Genomic DNA, 15,735 nt, shown 5'->3' with positions numbered 1-15,735 from the left:
ATCCATCATGACTCCCAGGAGGGGCTCCCCTGTGGCTCCCCTGTGTCTCCCCCGTCCAATTAGATGGGGAGCAAGGCTCAGAAAGGGTCAGGGACTCACCCTGGCCACACAGCCCGTCAGGGCAGAACAGGGCAGCAGCTGGATCCTGGGCCAGCCCCTGCCCCTCCCTCTGGGCCAGCCTGGCGTCTTACTTCCCAAGCCCACCGCTCTCCGCCCTCTGCCCTCGGACAGTGGCCAGGTGAGAGGGGGCTGGTGCGTGGACTGACCGTGAAGAAATTGACCAGCTTTCAGGCCCGAACTCCAGGCATGAGATCTGACAAACACATAAAAAGGTTTGCAGTCACTGCCCTCCTTGGACATGGTTGACTTTGGAGCAGGAAGGCTTCCGCTCTCAGGGGACTTGAACGCTGAGGCCCCAAGACAGGCCGGAGTCCCTGGGCCTGGAGCCTGAGTGCTCTGAAGGTGGGGACCTCTGGGCGTGCTGGGCCCCGGCCCCGTTTCCTGTGGCTGCAGAACGGGGCGGGGGAGGAACGCCCGGCCTGGGTGAGCTAATCTGGAGAAGTGATTTTCCTCCTCAGCCGGCCCCTCCCGGGCACGGCTCTGGGCCCGAAGGTAGCCAGGCCAGGGCTCCCAGGGAGGGGCCGGCTTATCAGGCAGGAAACACTGGGCTCGGGCCACATCCTCCTCCTCCTGGTCACAGCGGCTCCCGTGGGCAGGAAAGTGCTCAGCGGACAGGCTGCGCCTCCACCCTCTCCAGGCCCCTCCTGCCGGCCTTCGTCCCCCAGCGACTGGGGAAGCAGAGTATGGCGGGCTGTGGCGGCCAGCTCGGGGTTCTGCCCGGCAGCCCTGGCCTCCCAGCCCCTCTGCTGCCCCTGGACCACCTGCTGCCTTTCTGGGCAGCCTGGTCACAGAGAGGGCAGACGAGTATGGCAGGAACACGACAAAGGGGCACTGGCTCCCAGAGACGTCTGGCTCCCTCTGTGCCACCTCCTGTTCCCAGAAGTGTCTGGGACCCTAGGGCCGTGGGCCTGCCCCTACCAGAGCGTACCGGGGCTCACCATCCCCAGCCTCCCTCTCCTGGGCCAGCACCACCAAGGCCAGCCAGGCTGCCAGAATCCAGGAAGAAACTTCTAGGGAAGTCTCCTGGAGGCATGCCCACCCACAGGCTCCTGCGTCCCCTCCCATCTGCACTCCCAGGAACCCTTCTTCCCAACACTCACATCCCTGCACTTGTGCCGCTAGGCCCCGTGGTGGTGGTGGGGATCGCCCTCAGCCCTGCCTCAGCCGCCCTCCTTGGCCAGTGCTGCCGAGGATGACTGACCCTCCGGGCCCGAGGGGAGGGGTCTCACCCGGCTCCCAACCCCACCCCCACCCCGCCCCGCCGCTGCAGCTCTGCACTCAAGGCCCTTCACCAGCTTCTGCTCCGAGTTGCTCCCTCTCAGGTGAATCCCCTGACCTCTCTAGGCCTCCAGTTCCTTTTTCATCAAATCTGGGGATTGACAACACGATAATTCCTTCCAGCTCTGACCTCCGCGATTTTTTTTCAAGGTCGCAGAGCTGGGAGGAGAATTCTTTCCAGTAAAAATGTAACTGCTCTGTTTACACGAGGACACCTCGATCGATTGACGGTCCTCGTCGGAACAGATGGCTTTATCTCACTATACCCTGTCTTGCAGATTTTAAAGGATGTCGCACGCTTTCCTGGACCTTCACAGCGCCCTGAGACGTGGCAGCCGGTGCTTCTGTTTTTCAGGGAAGGGAATAAAGAAAAAGAAAGTTTTGACACTTGTCGGAATTGGAGTGGAGGAGCTACAAAGCTCTCTTGGATTCTCTGACATGATAAGGACAAACCGGCATGCAGGGACACACGTGGAGCACGTGGACGCCTTTGGGCCCTTGCCCCGGTGGCAGGACCCCATCCGTGGAAGTCGACCACACCTCTCAGGTCCTGTCACCGGAAGGTGCAATACCCAGCTCCCTGAGGCCCCTGGAGGCTGCAAAGACATTTCAGTCATCAGAATCCACTGATTTTTTTCCCAGAATCCAGTGGAATATTTTTCTTGTTTTAAGGTCCCCCCACTTGTCCCAGACCTGTGCCTCCCCCTGCCCCTCGGATGGAAGGAAGGTGAGTGACCGGTGAAAGGGCAGTGAGTAGAGCTAGGGGACCCGCCATTTGGCCCAGGTGTGGCCCTCTGAGAGACGACTGCACCCCAGGCCTACATGCGGAACATTCCAGAAGTGCCCACAGAGACCCCTCTCCCAGTCCCGGGCAATCACCCGCTTTCCTCAATCACGGTTTGTATAATGGAACCTTCCTCATCCCTCCCCCTCCCACGTCCCTACAACCTTCAGCCTCCAGCTCAGGGGAAAACAGCCCTGATCTGGAGGAAAACTCAACCCACAGCGGGGCCTCAACATGGTCCCATAACAAGGAGGAAAGGAGTGTGACCACTAGCCTACAGGGGGAGGACCATCTGGGGACAAATCCTGTAAATCTCCTCATATGACATCAAGTGGATGTGGATTTAGACTGAGCAGGAGGGATTTAGGTGAGGTACAAGAAAGAACTTTCGGATGATGGAACTTGTTAGACGAACTTACAGAGAGAAAACCCATTTCTCTAGAGGACCCCAATCAAATAGAAACCCGTCTGCCGAGAATGGCTAAGACGCAGTCCTCAATAGAGACAGGGGAGTGGACTCAATGACCCAAACGGTCTCTGTCAACCCCAGCTCAGTGCCAAACAAGGCAACGGATGGATCCTCTACAAGCCCCTCTCAGGAGGTCCGTTCCCTCATTTCTGCTGCACAGTCAGTCGCAGCGTGGTAACTGCTGAACACGTGACTCTGGGTTTTTAAAACTAGTACCAGCCTCCAGGTCTAAAAGAAATCTAAATTGTCTAAAGAGATCTGAAATAGGCAATAGCTGTTCTGTACATGTGTATAAAGCCTTACAATTTCTCAAGTGCCCACAGATTCACAAACTACCTGTCCTGGATGAGAGAACAGGTCCAGAGATTTACCGCCAGTCCAATCAAAGTCCAGTGATGGGGTGAGGTCACACCCCTGCCCTGAGTTCCAGCTCTTTCCAGATGCTCTCCCACTACCTGGCTCTCCGAGCGCCCTGTGAATGCAGCCAGCTGCTCTGCGCTCCAGGGGACTCTGGGCACCAACCCAGTTCCCGTGCTGACTGACAGAGGAAGCCTTTCCCCCACATAGTAAGCTGATGTAGATGGGAGGGTGTGCCATCTACCATGGCACTTGAGGAAAGGAACATCTCCAATGTGCCAATGAAGCCAGCAGCAAGCACATAGCTGGTCCCCAGGAAGACAAGCCACCATGACAGGGGAAGCCCACGGAGCATACTCAGATTGGAGTTAGTGATAAACAGTCTTCAGGAGTTTTCCTTCTTCCTGGTAGGAAAGAGTTCATTCTGGGAATCGCATGGAGCCATCTTGTGCCTCAACAGCCAGCTGAGATGCGCTGGGAGGGCCAACAAACAAGCAGTCTGATCAAAAGCTGGAAACATGTTCATAGCTTAGACCTGTGATACCCCACTGGGAATCTAGCCAAGGACAGAAACAAGTAAATGTTCACTGCAGTGCTATTTATAATGGCAAAAATGAAAATGCAACAACTTAGTTATCTAATATCAAGGGGATGGTCAAGTAAATTAAATCACATTCATGCACTGAAGTACTGTGCTATCATCAAAAATCATAAATATGAAGACAGATATCAATGTGGCAAAACTTCTATAACAGGATGATGAAAGGATAAAGCCCAAAACCAATGGTATCTGTATCTTGAACACATGAATACAGGACTGGGGAGTTCAGTATACAAAAATGAGTATGTTGAAAATAGTTATGTTGGGAATTACCTGGTGGTCCAGTGGTTAGGACTCCGCCATTTAACTGCCAAGGACATGGGTTTGATCCCTTGTTGGGGAACTAAGATCCTGCAAGCCACACAGCACAGCCAAAAAAAAAATTCTTCTTAATTTTAGAAAAAGAAAATAGTTATGTCAAGGTCATGGAGTAGGTAATTTTTCTCTTTTTCTGAAACTTTTTCTTATTGATTTTTCAACCGCAAAGAAAACACCTTTTGCAGAAAAAGTTTAAGAACATAGGAAAACATTTATTTACTATTAATGAATAAAAATGTCTATTATAAGAGACATGTGTATATGTAGAGCTATAGACAGACAAACAAAAAAGACTTGGTGGATATGTGTAAAAACATTATCAGTAATGTCTCTAGGTTGCTGACAATAGATGATTTATTTTTTTCTCTATGATTTTTTTCCCCTAAACTTTCTACAAAGACTGTGTCTCTTTTGAGAATTAAAATATCAATAGATGATATAGATAGATAAGTGACAGATAGATGGATAAGTGGGTGGGCAGATGGATGGAAAGATGATAGAGAGATGGGTAGGTGAAGTGGGTGGATGCGTGAATGGATGGATGGATAGATGGATGGATGGATAGATACATAGATAATGTCTCTTTCCTTCTCTCCCTTCCTGCCCTCCTTTCTTTCTTCCTTCCTTCCTTCCAAATTCCTTTCACTTGGGATGAAATCAACAGCACACCTTTTTCGAAAGGAAAGGTAGGCAGTTACAAAAGCTGCCAATCATCCATCCTCAGCTCTATTCTGCTGCCCTAGGATGGGACGGGAGAGATGCTCTGGTCCCCTGTGCCCACCCCCTAACCTGTTTACTGCAAGCTATACTGTAGCAGGGGAGGGTGAACAGCCATGGCTGCATCGCATCCAGCCTCAGAGCCCTGCACACACAAGGGCTCCAGAGTCTGGGTTTCCAGAGGGATGAGTGAGAAGATTAGGAACCCAGAATATTTCGGGTCTTTAGCACCAGGACTAACTGGAATACCTACAGGACCTCTCAGATGTTTACCTTATTCATTTATTCATTCGCTTATTTGTTGAGCAGCTACTACGTGTCTGCCCTGCTGGGGAAGATGCACGTGGGTGGATGACACCAACGCCGGCTGTAAGTGCCAGATGTGCTCAAGTCCTGCGGGAGCTCAGGGAGGAGAGTGACCCGCCCCTCTGCCTGCACAGGTAGGGACGTCTGATCTGGATCTGGAATGTGGGTGGGGTGTCATCAGACAGGTGATGGGAGTGAGGGTCTCCCTGGTCAGGGAATAGCGCTGGGAAAAGCATGGAAGCATGGGAAAAGAGAGCATTTTCAGAGAACAATAGGCCTTCCGTGCAGTAGGTACACTGTGGGGGAGGGGCGGAGGGCTGGCCATGTGAACACAGTACCCTCCCCGCACCCAGGAACCTCGCTGGCTCCCTGTGGACCCGCCACTGCACTCACCCTGTGTGCCGTAGGCGACGCACAGGCACTGAAGGGTCTTACGGAAAAGCGTGACGTGGTAACATCTATGTTTTAGGAAAACAACTCATAACTGTGCACACCCATCAATTCCCATCAGCCAAAGCCAAAAGTGCTTTTGTCACGGGGCGGGGGTGTGGGGGGGTGGGGGGGTGGTGGGGGGTGGGAGTTGGGTCTCCGGGATGGGCAGCTAAAACTCTGAAATACACCCTGCTTCCGGGCATGACTGTTTCACTCATAGCTGAGCAAAAGTGAGAGAGCACCCTGTCGCCTGCCAGTTTCCTGCCCTCCCAGAGGCAGGGACAACGCCTCCACCCCGCACAGTGTGGCCTGGAATGAAACACGCCCATCTGGCAGCGTCCAGGGCCGGACACTGACACACAGACAAGGCCAGCAGGCGCTGCATGACAAGCCCTCCCGCCAGCTGACGACCCCGCAGACGGCCACTGTCAGCGGCCATGGTGGTGGGCCTGAGCAGCTAGGAATTCGGGGGTCATCTAACACCGGCCCTGCCATTTCCTCTTGGTCCATCCTCTTTCCCTGGGCTGTGAGAGGTACGAATGGGCCGCGTGTAATCCCCTGCCTGGTGAAGCTCTATAAAAGGAACTGGGAGACTCAGCTGGGAGACTGTTCCACCGCCAGCAGATGCATCTGACAAAGTGCTGAAACCTCAGCCTCCGCTGGTAGGGTGACTCCAGGGTGTTACCTCCCACCCTGGGCCTCAGTGTTCCTGACTGTGCGATGGGGTGGAGTGATGACGGGCCCCACCTGGGGCTGGGGATGAGAAACAGACCATGAAGCTTGCTGTAAAACTCCCTACATCTATAAAGTGCTATGAAAGTAATGACGAGAGATTACGATCAAATTTGCAGGATGAACGTCTGCCTGTGCGGACCCTCCCAAGACCTACTCCTTGGCCCAGAGGCCCTGGAAGAACACAAGGCTACTACTGACATAAACAAGTTACAACGGCTTCCCTGCAGAGAAGAGCCAGACGCGGTGACCTGCCTGGGGACTGAGGGATCATCCGTTTTTTTCCAGGCACTTTTTGGCTGGGATTTTCATCCTAAACCTCACAAGATGCTATATCCTTTAATTAAATTACCCAACCTTGTGCTCCCCTGTCTTCTCCACAACACTCCACGGAGCTTTGAGAGCACACGATTTTTGTAATACCACATCTATAAATGCCTAGTAAAGAAGGCAATCCAAATATTCTTCAAAAGATGATTTCAAAAAGAAGGGGAAAATGTGGTAGCCTTAAGGAAGCAAATAACTGGGCACTACTTCCCATCCTGAGACAGCTGACAGCCACCTCATTCCACTTTACAAGTGTGAAGTCATCGCTCCCGAGGAGAAAACTGTTTTGCAAGTAGGCTATGAATCCATCTTTTCTTTCGATATCAATGACAACAACAGTGTTTCTAAGGTGTAAAATTAGGCTTTATCTCTTTACCATAACTCATAAAAGAAAACCAGCCACTCCTACAAGATAACTTTTTAAAATAAAAAAAGTTGAGGGAGAAAACACTTTGACCAATGCTGGAAGGAGCACTGCGCGTAATACCTACGCCTCCCTTGAAAACTTTTTCTTTTTGCAAAACTGTATTTCGAATGATAGAATGGTCACGGTACAAAAACGTTTATTTAAATTAAATATTTTAGACAAATCAATATCTACAACCATTCCAAAGCATGTGTGGTTCTTACAGAAAATGGAACAGTTTAGCTTAATGTCTGTGATAATGTTTTATAAGATTATTAACATACATTCTGGACTGCACCATATTGTCCATGATTTACTATTTATTACCAAATGTCATATACAGTAATAGCATAAAGATTAATCACATAAGAGATTTTACAAGAGGACTCCTTGGAAGGAAAAAAGAAAAAGGATCTTTCAACAATATGAAATATAAGGTGAAACTAATAGGAGAATATATAAAACATGTACATATTTCATACAGGCAATAATATGGTGAAATCAAAAGACAAACAACTGTCTTTTAGCACACTGATAGGTATGTTCCTTCAAAGGAGGCTTGGGGAAGGATGGAAGTGTTTTGGGGATGGGGTCAGGGCTCAGAAATATTTTCTGAATCACAGTGCACTTCTGTTCTTTGGGAAGTAAGTATAATAAAGGGAAGTTCCTTTGATGTGTGGGCTGAAGATGTTACCCAAAGAACCAGCTGGCTGGGGAGGAGAACAAATTCCCATTTCTGCCATAGGAATCATGCCTGCAATTTTAAGTCAAGGGATCTTTGAATTAGTGGCCAATTCCGGGGTGGAGAACGAGCTGAAAAGAAGAGAGAAAAGAAATTCCAGGAAAGGGAGATGGAGACAGCAGGAAGGAAGATCCTTTTGCATCTGCAGAAGGGAGACCGTGATGAAATTTTGCTCAAGAAATCAACACATTCAGATTGGAAGAAAGTGATGCTACTGTGCTGAAATTCTTTTCCAGTTCCCTGCTCTTTGGGTTGTTAGGAACAGAGGGCTGACGAGAAGCTGGCAAGGGCAGCAAAGAGTATCTGATTCAGGCTGTGCATGGAGATGTGTGTGTTGTGTGTGTCTCACACACACTGTATGTATTCAGGCTGTGTATATTCTCTTGAAATGTGTGTGTAATAAAAAAACTTGTCTAAAAAATATGTTTGTTTGTTTTTAAATCTTGAATTCAATCTCATTTTCAGTGATGCAGTTAACGCCAGGGGTTAATTTCCCAAATCAAGGTGAGTGTCCTTTCTCAAAGCGTCCTTTTGGAAGTCTATGATCATATTGGAAGATTGTGACCAAGTGCAGCAGCCTGGTGTCCTTGGGCTGTGCATGGAATCGTCACCAGGTTGCAGGTGAATGAGCTCACTGAGGCCAACTTCATCTTCCTGTGTTAGCCTCGAGAGAATCCTAAATCAGAAAACCCTGGAGCAGAGGGGACCTTAGATGCGGCGTCTGTCCCTCAGTCTACAGATGGGGGGGATGGGCGGGGAGGGGAGGGGAGTCGGGTTTCACCAGCCCCCTGAGGCAGAATTGGGATTGGATCCCGGGTCCCCTGAATCTTAGCCCAGGGCTCTCCTCACCTGGACGACCAAGGGTCAGGACGGCTGTACCCCTGCAGCTGTGTCAGAAGCAGGAGAGATGCGAATGCTTCCGGGCTTTTCCCGAATTTGTTTCCGGGATGAGAAATGGGAGGAGAGGTCAGTGAAAATTCTCGCGGGAAACAGTGTCTTTCAGCCACGACCGGGCCTGATTCCCAGGGTGTGGCCAATGAAAACTCATTTGAAGGAATATACTCAAAACGCAGGCTGCAGGGGGCGGGGCGGGGCGGGGCGGGGCGGGCGGGCGGGCGGGCGGGGAAGGGGGCGGGCGGAGGGGCCCTGGACCCGCAGAGCCGGTCCGCAGCACAGACCTGCCCACCCCGGGGCGCTGCGCATCAGCTCCGCTCCGCGCGGGAAGGAGAGGCTGCGACCCGGCCGGGCCGGCCGGGCTGCCCCGGGCTCTATGACACGCTGTAGCTGTTGTAATACGTGGCCGTGGCATCAGCCAGCACGGAGATGAGGCTGGTCTCCGTGGGGCCCGTCGGTGTCACCTGCGAGACGGGGCCCTGCCCGCTGAGGGCCCCGGCCCCGGCGGCAGAGTCTGGGTGGCCAGGAGTGTTCAAGTACTGGTCGAACTCATTGCGATCCATGTCCCCCAGGAGTTCCACCTGGCTCAGCTGATCCAGGGCGTCGAAGCCGGGGTGCTCGGGAGGCGGGGAGAGCTGGCCCAGGTGGGCGTGGAGGTTGGCGTGGAGAGGAGGGTAGGCGGCTGGGGAGTAATAGGCAGGAGACGGGGGGCAGCCGGGCACGGTGGACATCATAGAGACGCCCGAGGACTGGCCGAGGGCCAGGGAGCCCAGGGGATGGCCGCAGTGGAGAGGGCTGGGGGCGTACTCCGGAGAGTAGGGGGGCCCGGGCAGATGGGGGATGCGGCGGGAATGCGCATGCTCCTCCTGGCAGGGGGAGGAGAAGAAGCTCTGCTCCGGCTCTAGCACGTCCAGGGGCGACATCTCCGGCGGGGTGGGCAGCCCGTAGGGATAGGCGTCCACGCTGCCCGGGGTGCCGCCGCCGCCGCCGCCGCCGCCGGCCGGGCCCTCGTGGAAGCAGCCCCGCAGGCCGGGCAGCGCGGAGCCCGGGGAGTACTCACCCCTGTCCTTCTTCTCCCCCGGCGCCCCCCGGCCGCCGCCCCGCTTCTCGGGCAGGGCGTTCTGGTCGCGGGAGAGCGAGCTGAGCAGGAAGCCGGGGTCCACGCGCTTGCACAGGCGCTTGGCCTGCTTCTTCCTGCGCGGCCGGTACTTGTAGTTGGGATAGTCCTGCATGTGCTGCAGGCGCAGTCGCTCCGCCTCATCCACGTAGGGCCTCTTCTGGGACAGTGTCAGCGCCTTCCACGACTTTCCTGCTCACACAAGTCAGAGAAGACCGCGCTCAGCCTCTGCGCGGCTCCGGACGGCCCGTGCACCTGTCTCCGACTCGGGCCTCGGAGCATCGCACGTGCACACGCCGGCCGCCCCGGTCCCCCGTCCGCCCCCCGCGGTCCCCCCTCCGCACAGGACGCACCGCACTCCTCGCATCCTCTCCCCAGCCCACGTCCTGCACGCACAGTGAGGCCAAACCAACCTCTCCCGCTTGCACGCCCCAAGGCGCTCGTACCAACTAGGCACATAGTCACTGGCACCTCTCCTGTCAAAGCCACCAGATAACGCGAACATATCAACAGTGTGGGATTCTCGGTGAAAGGCCCACCTGACCCAACGTCACCGACAGGACAAAAACATGTCACGACTACAACATTGATTTGGGCTGCCTTTACCCTTTGAGGGTCAGTGCTAATCATTTGTGCATTTTAGTGAAAACTCTGTCTTCCTCTATTATCGCTGCCCCATCAAGGAAGTGATGCTGTAATATTTATTTGTGGCATAAATCTCACAGGCCTTCTTGTCAGGGAGCTCAGGCTCAGTTAATAGTTTTACAGATGGACGTAAATTACAGGATCTCACTTAGGGCATCAGAGGATTAGCCCTTCCATCTGAAGGTCAAATAGGACCCTACTGCACGCAACACGCACGCACACGCACACAAGCTATGGCTTCCGGTTGTCTACTTAGGACCCTCTGACCATGGCAGGGGGCACCTGCTCAGCCACTGACTCCCTGTACAGAAGCAAATCCCTTAACCTTCCCCTGGTCTGTTTTCCTCACTATAAAAAATATATCGCGATGTTACGCAAGTCAAAACTCTCTCCTGAAGAAGCGTCGCACACGTGTATCCCACTGGTGCGAAAATGCTGGTTTCACATGTATTTTCTATTCATCCTTATTCATTTACGTTTTGTTTTGTGAACCGCTTTAGTATCTCTTTCTCTCTCAGAGTACATTGCCCATCCCTCCCGCTGCAGGTTTTCTAAAGGCTGCTTCTGGACCCCTTAGATTGTTACCTCCTAGGGTGGGCTTGGGATTCTATAACTTGACAAGTTCTCCCATCACTCTACTGTATCCTGAAGTCTGAGACAAGCTAGCCCAGAGGGCAGGTCCCGCCACCAAACCCTGGAAGGAAAGGGGCCACATCTCCCACCCAGAGCACTCTGCACAGCGCCGAGTCCAGAGCTGTGTACTGGCTGGCCATGTGTGCCGGGTCCACAGAGGGGGCTGGAGGAGGGTAATTATTCAAGGCGTTCTCCTGTTGGGATGAAAGTTTATAACTATCCGACAGACTTGTCAATTACTACAGTTAGCTCTCACTTATAAAGGCAACTTGAAACGTGTCAGGAACTCCAGATTTGGGGTTGGCTATTAGTTTCCAGAGTGTGGCAAGAGGCCTAAGACCCAGATACACCCACACCCTGAGTATAGACTGAATATAAAATGTGACTCGAGTTTCTAAGTGCACCTGGATATTGTAGTATTCGTAAAATATAGGTTCATTTTTAAAACCACTAAATGTATAACTGTCTTTACATGCTTTCTCACTCATAACATAAAAAAATACCAGCGCTACTGGGTGAAGTTTTTAATGCTAAAGGTTGCAGAGCTAATCGTCAAAAAAGTCTGGGCTCTCACATTCAGCCCCTTCCCTTTCCTAAGTCAGAAAGGAAAGGGCTGGGCGAGATCATGGGCTTGGGGTGGAAATAGATCATCCTGCTGCTCCCCTAGTAGCAGGTGTAGAAAGTCCACATTTTTCAAAGCAACACCATGTTGGTTTCCTTTGCCTAGTGCCAGGGGCTGTGTGGTTAAGCAGGAAGGAATCAGTGTCTTTCCTGCACAGTGCACTGTAACCTCTGGAAGCCTAAGTGCCAACTGCCCACAAGGATCAGCTCACAGGAAGCGTTTGTCACCCAAGTCCCTTTGCCTGTCCTCTCCCTGAGAGCAGGCAGCCCTAATCCTGCAAGGCTCCCCAGCTTGAGTTCTCCCATCCCTGGCCTGGGCCTGCTCTATCCTGGTCACAAGAGCTGTGCTTGGGCAAAAGGCATGGCACCTGGGCACACCAAAAGAAAAACTTTTAGGGGCCCAGAAACAAAAAAGGTGTTTTCATTTCTTTGGAAACCTGAAGAAAAATGTAAATTTTTTGCTTGAAGAAATGTTTTATTATTGTATATATTAATATATTTTTCTTTATGCCAACACAGTATAAAGTATGATTTAAAATATTTTTTATGGGGGAAGGGGCTCACTAAGACACCGGCCCACTAATTCATCCTGGGCACAGCTAGCCAGGGGGCTGGGCCGGGGGGTAGGAGGCTATTTGAGACCAGCACTCCATCAACTGCTTTGAAAGGGCGCCTAACTGCAGGAGGACGCTTTCCGCCGGAGGGCCTGTGGCTTTAGCCCGCACAAAGGTGGATGCCAGCCCTCACTCCACGGATCTGGGGAAGGTGCCCCGAGCTCCCACGCAAAAAGGAAAAAGGCTGCAGCCTGGGCTGGGTGGGGTTGCAGAGGGCAGGGCCAGCCTCGGGTGACCACACACTGTCCCTTCTCACAGGGCCTGGCGCCCGCTGGGCACACAAAGTGCTTTTAAAAGTTCCCATCCTTCGAAATGAATAAAAACCACGTTGAAGGGCAAAGAGGTTAGGAGTTGGGCGGAGTTGATAAATGCTCAGCTTCTGTCAAGGGAGAGAGAAGAAACCCCCGAGAACATCTTTTCTCTAGGCTCCTGGGCCTGGCTTGTCCCTGTCCCCAGTCCCGTCGCCGGGGCTGGGACCGCACAGCAGCCCGCGAGAAGCGGCCGGGCTCCAGGACAGACCCGCACTGGCCGCGCTAAGCATCCGAATCAGATTTTCTACACTCCTGAGACTGAGAAACAGAGGCTCGAATCAAGTCCACGTTGCTGTCGGTTTAATAATTAGGGTAACGCAGGAATGCGTTCCCGCAAGGTCTCTCTTCACGATTATTCGTTAATGAGAGTTACGACCACCCTCTGCGATTGTGCCCGCGGTGGAGTTCAGGGAATGAGGGGGTCTCCCGCTCTGGTATGCCTGGCGAACGCCCGGTGCACCCAGCCGCGGCGTTTCCGACCCGGCCGGTCTGTGCGCGCGGGGCCCCTAACTCGGCTCCCGTCCCCGCGAGGGGGCCTCTCCGGCCACCCCGAGGGCCGCGCGGGTTGTCTTTGGGCCTTGTCCGGGCACCCCTGCTCGGAATCCCCGTCCCCGAGCGCACACCCACGCTCGCCCCGATGCCCAACCTCGCGGGCACGGCGCGCGCCCCATGCCGGGTCTGGCCCACCCCGCCCGGCCTCCAGCCGCCAGCCCCCCGCCCGCCGACCTCGGGCCGCGCCCCGCCCGCTCACTCACCCAGCATCTTGCTGAGCTCCGCGTTGTGCAGGTCCGGGTTCTGCACCGCCAGACGTTTCCTCTCGTCCTTGGCCCACACCATGAAGGCGTTCATGGGCCGCCGGATACGGCTCTCCGAGCCCTTGTCCCCTGGCGGGCGGGGGGCGGCCGGCGGCGACAGCCCGTCCGACAGCTCGGCTTCCAGGGCCGGGCACTCGAGCCCCTCGGGCCACGGGTAAGCTCCCAGCAGCGACGCCATGGCCGCGCGGGGGTCGCCTCGCTTCGCGTCGACGGGCCGGCGCTGACCTGGCCCTCGCACCGGTCGGGGCGTCCAGCTTGGCCGGCAGCCGCGGCCCGGCCCCTTATTTATCAGCTTCGGGCGGCCGCGTCCTCCAATGACTCTCGAAGGCGGCGCGGCCACTCCCTCCTTCTCGACGCGGGCCCCCTCCCTGCGTCCCGGGCCGGCGCGTCCCGGCTCCGACCTGCAGGGAGGCCACTTCCCCCGCGCCCGCCCCCGGCCCGCCCCTCCGCCTCCCAGGTCCCTCCGGGGGATCCGCGCCCCGCCGCCCCGGGACCGCCGCTCTGCCCGCCCGCTCCCCTCTCAGGTGCCGCTGGCCGGGAGGCGGGCGCCGCCCGCAGTCACCGGGTCCGGGTGCGGGAGCCGGACTCCAGCCCCCTGTCCCGACTGGCCGCGGCCTCCCTGGGCCAGGCTCCGCCAGCTTCTCCCGAGTGTGGAATCCTGCGGAGAATAGAAGCCAAACAGGTTTCGCTGGGGGTGGCCGGGCACGAGTGACTTTGACCGTGAATCCCGGCCTGTGACAGAACACACCTACTGCTTTTCTAAAATGACCTAAGGAGCGACAACCTCGCCCCCAGCCAACTTGGGCGGCCAGAGAGGCAGGCAAGCGCTGGATCCCGCGTCGGGTTCGCCGCGATGCCCACCCAAGGGCCCCCTCGACGGCCCGCGGCTCCCTGGCTCTCGGAGAGCACGTCGGCGTCCTCAGTTCTCCCTTATTCACCCTGCCGTCTGGTCTGATTTCTCTCTTCTCACACCTCTACCCCCATCCCACCCTGGTCTCCGGTGTCCTGGCTTCCCGCTCCCTCGCCTCTAGCCCTTCCCTCGCGGAATTCCCTTCTCGTATTTTCTCTCCTCTCCTCCGAGCAGAGTCATCCCGGCCCTCCCCTCCCGCGTGCTCTAGGCTTTGGCACGGCCTGGGAGCTCCCGAGTTCCCTCCCCCTGACACCCCAGAGTAGACGGGGCTGTGGGCTCTGGGCCTGCGCTCAACTCCAAGGGCTGCGGGCTGGGAGCTCAGGGCCATCCCTCGCGGACGCGAACCCCCTGCTCAGAGGACAGCTCCGCGTCCCGCTGCTCCGTGTGAGTAGGGCTCTTCCCCTGGCGCTCACTTCAGTGCGGGCACACAGGAGGCACTCAGGAAATGCAGAATAAGTGAATGAATAAATGAGTGCGAAGATACGGCTTAGACACATCCTACTGTATAAAACAGGGCAGTCATAAGGCTTGACGAGATCCTGGAATCCCATCCACAAATATTTACTGAGCGGCCCCCCTCCACCCCGTGCAGGGCTCCGCAGAGGCAACCCTGAAAGGAGGTGGCACTGGGAGAGGACCGAGGGGTCTGCAGTCAGGACCTGTCTTCAGTGGTGGGTTACTCCGTGCGTGACTCAGGCCTCCTCTCCCAATCCTAGAAGGAAGAGGATGATAAGACTGACTTCACAGGGCTGTGTGTGAAAGCTCAAACTCTACACATACATGATGGTTGATGTTAATATAACTGTTCACGTGCATCCCGTAACTTCTAACCCTGGATTTCAGGGTCCCCCGTTCAATGACTGAGTTCACACGTGCCTCGTGTGCAACATGCCCTCCCGGACCGGGCCCCACGGCTAAGACCGGGCAAGTGGGTGGAGAAGTGCAACTTCTCCGTTTTTAAGTCCCACTTTCAACCTCCAGAGCCCCGGACTTCACAGAGAACAGACTGAGTAGTTACCCTCTCCCTTACAGCCAGGACCTAGAAGCAGCACCCTAGGCCTGGGCCCTCCATCCGCCGCTCTCGCGGGCCGAGGGTGACCAGCGAGGGGCGCGGGGCGCGGCGCAGCGCTGGCTGGAAAGTGGGTGTCGGGAGCCGGGAAAGCATCTTGGAACCCGAGGTGGAGCGGGCGGGGCTGGCTGGCACCGGGGATCCGGCGGGAAGGGGGTGATTTGCGGAGAGAATGTGTCCGCGGTCTAGGCTGACTTCCCTACTTTGGGAAGCCTAGGCCGTTTCCCGTGTTGAACCCCTCTGCCAAAAATTCCTTAAGAAAAATCCCCAGACCAGAATGCTCCGGGAACCGCGGGGAACTAGGGCCGCGCCCGGCCGGGGGTGCAGCTCGTTGTTGGGGGAGAGAAGGGATCCCCGCAGGGGTATTTGCGCGGCAGCACGGGGCCCCTGGAAGGAACCGACTGCTACCCTCTCTAACCTCACCGTCGCTCCAGGGCGGGACGATGCTCCGCAGGGTCAGAGGCCTCTGGGGACAGCGCCCCCTTGCCGGCCGTGGGCGTCCCCTTCCCGGCTCGCA

General features: G+C 55.4%; 1 protein-coding gene and 1 long non-coding RNA gene across 4 annotated transcripts; one reads left to right on the top strand and one right to left on the bottom strand.

The window, feature by feature from the left end:
* Positions 1-3,170: 3,170 nt before the first annotated feature.
* Positions 3,171-7,985, top strand: LOC149748851 (uncharacterized). Its single transcript, XR_016393484.1, has 2 exons — positions 3,171-5,084; positions 5,603-7,985. It is a non-coding gene; the product is annotated as an uncharacterized LOC149748851 (long non-coding RNA).
* On the bottom strand, positions 6,988-13,663 carry SOX7 (SRY-box transcription factor 7). Of its 3 annotated transcripts, none has more exons than XR_016393482.1 (3): positions 13,180-13,663; positions 8,439-9,792; positions 6,988-8,322 (listed from the first exon to the last, which is right to left on the bottom strand). XR_016393482.1 is itself a non-coding variant. In XM_022594927.2 (2 exons), the coding sequence occupies exons 1-2, from the start codon at positions 13,415-13,417 to the stop codon at positions 8,858-8,860; spliced, it is 1,173 nt and encodes a 390-aa protein (XP_022450635.2). In that variant the 5' UTR covers positions 13,418-13,663; the 3' UTR covers positions 8,329-8,857. The 3 variants fall into 3 exon arrangements, 1 of the variants encoding a protein (XP_022450635.2); XR_016393483.1 differs by having other exon boundaries at positions 6,988-8,280; XM_022594927.2 differs by lacking the exon at positions 6,988-8,322 and having other exon boundaries at positions 8,329-9,792.
* Positions 13,664-15,735: the final 2,072 nt, after the last annotated feature.

The sequence above is a fragment of the Delphinapterus leucas genome, chromosome 6 (genome assembly GCF_059928025.1).
Source record: "Delphinapterus leucas isolate spDelLeu-1000000601 "Yukka" chromosome 6, BTC_Dleu_Yukka2, whole genome shotgun sequence".
Lineage (NCBI taxonomy): Eukaryota > Metazoa > Chordata > Mammalia > Artiodactyla > Monodontidae > Delphinapterus > Delphinapterus leucas.
This window is presented reverse-complemented; position numbering and strand designations above follow the sequence as displayed.

Excerpts from the sequence above, each read along its gene's own strand:
- SOX7 (XM_022594927.2), bottom strand. The coding sequence starts at position 13,417 with ATGGCGTCGCTGCTGGGAGCTTACCCGTGGCCCGAGGGGCTCGAGTGC. Across the intron at positions 9,793-13,179 it reads GGAGCTCAGCAAGATGCTGG|GAAAGTCGTGGAAGGCGCTG; the intron begins GTGAGTGAGCGG and ends TTGTGTGAGCAG.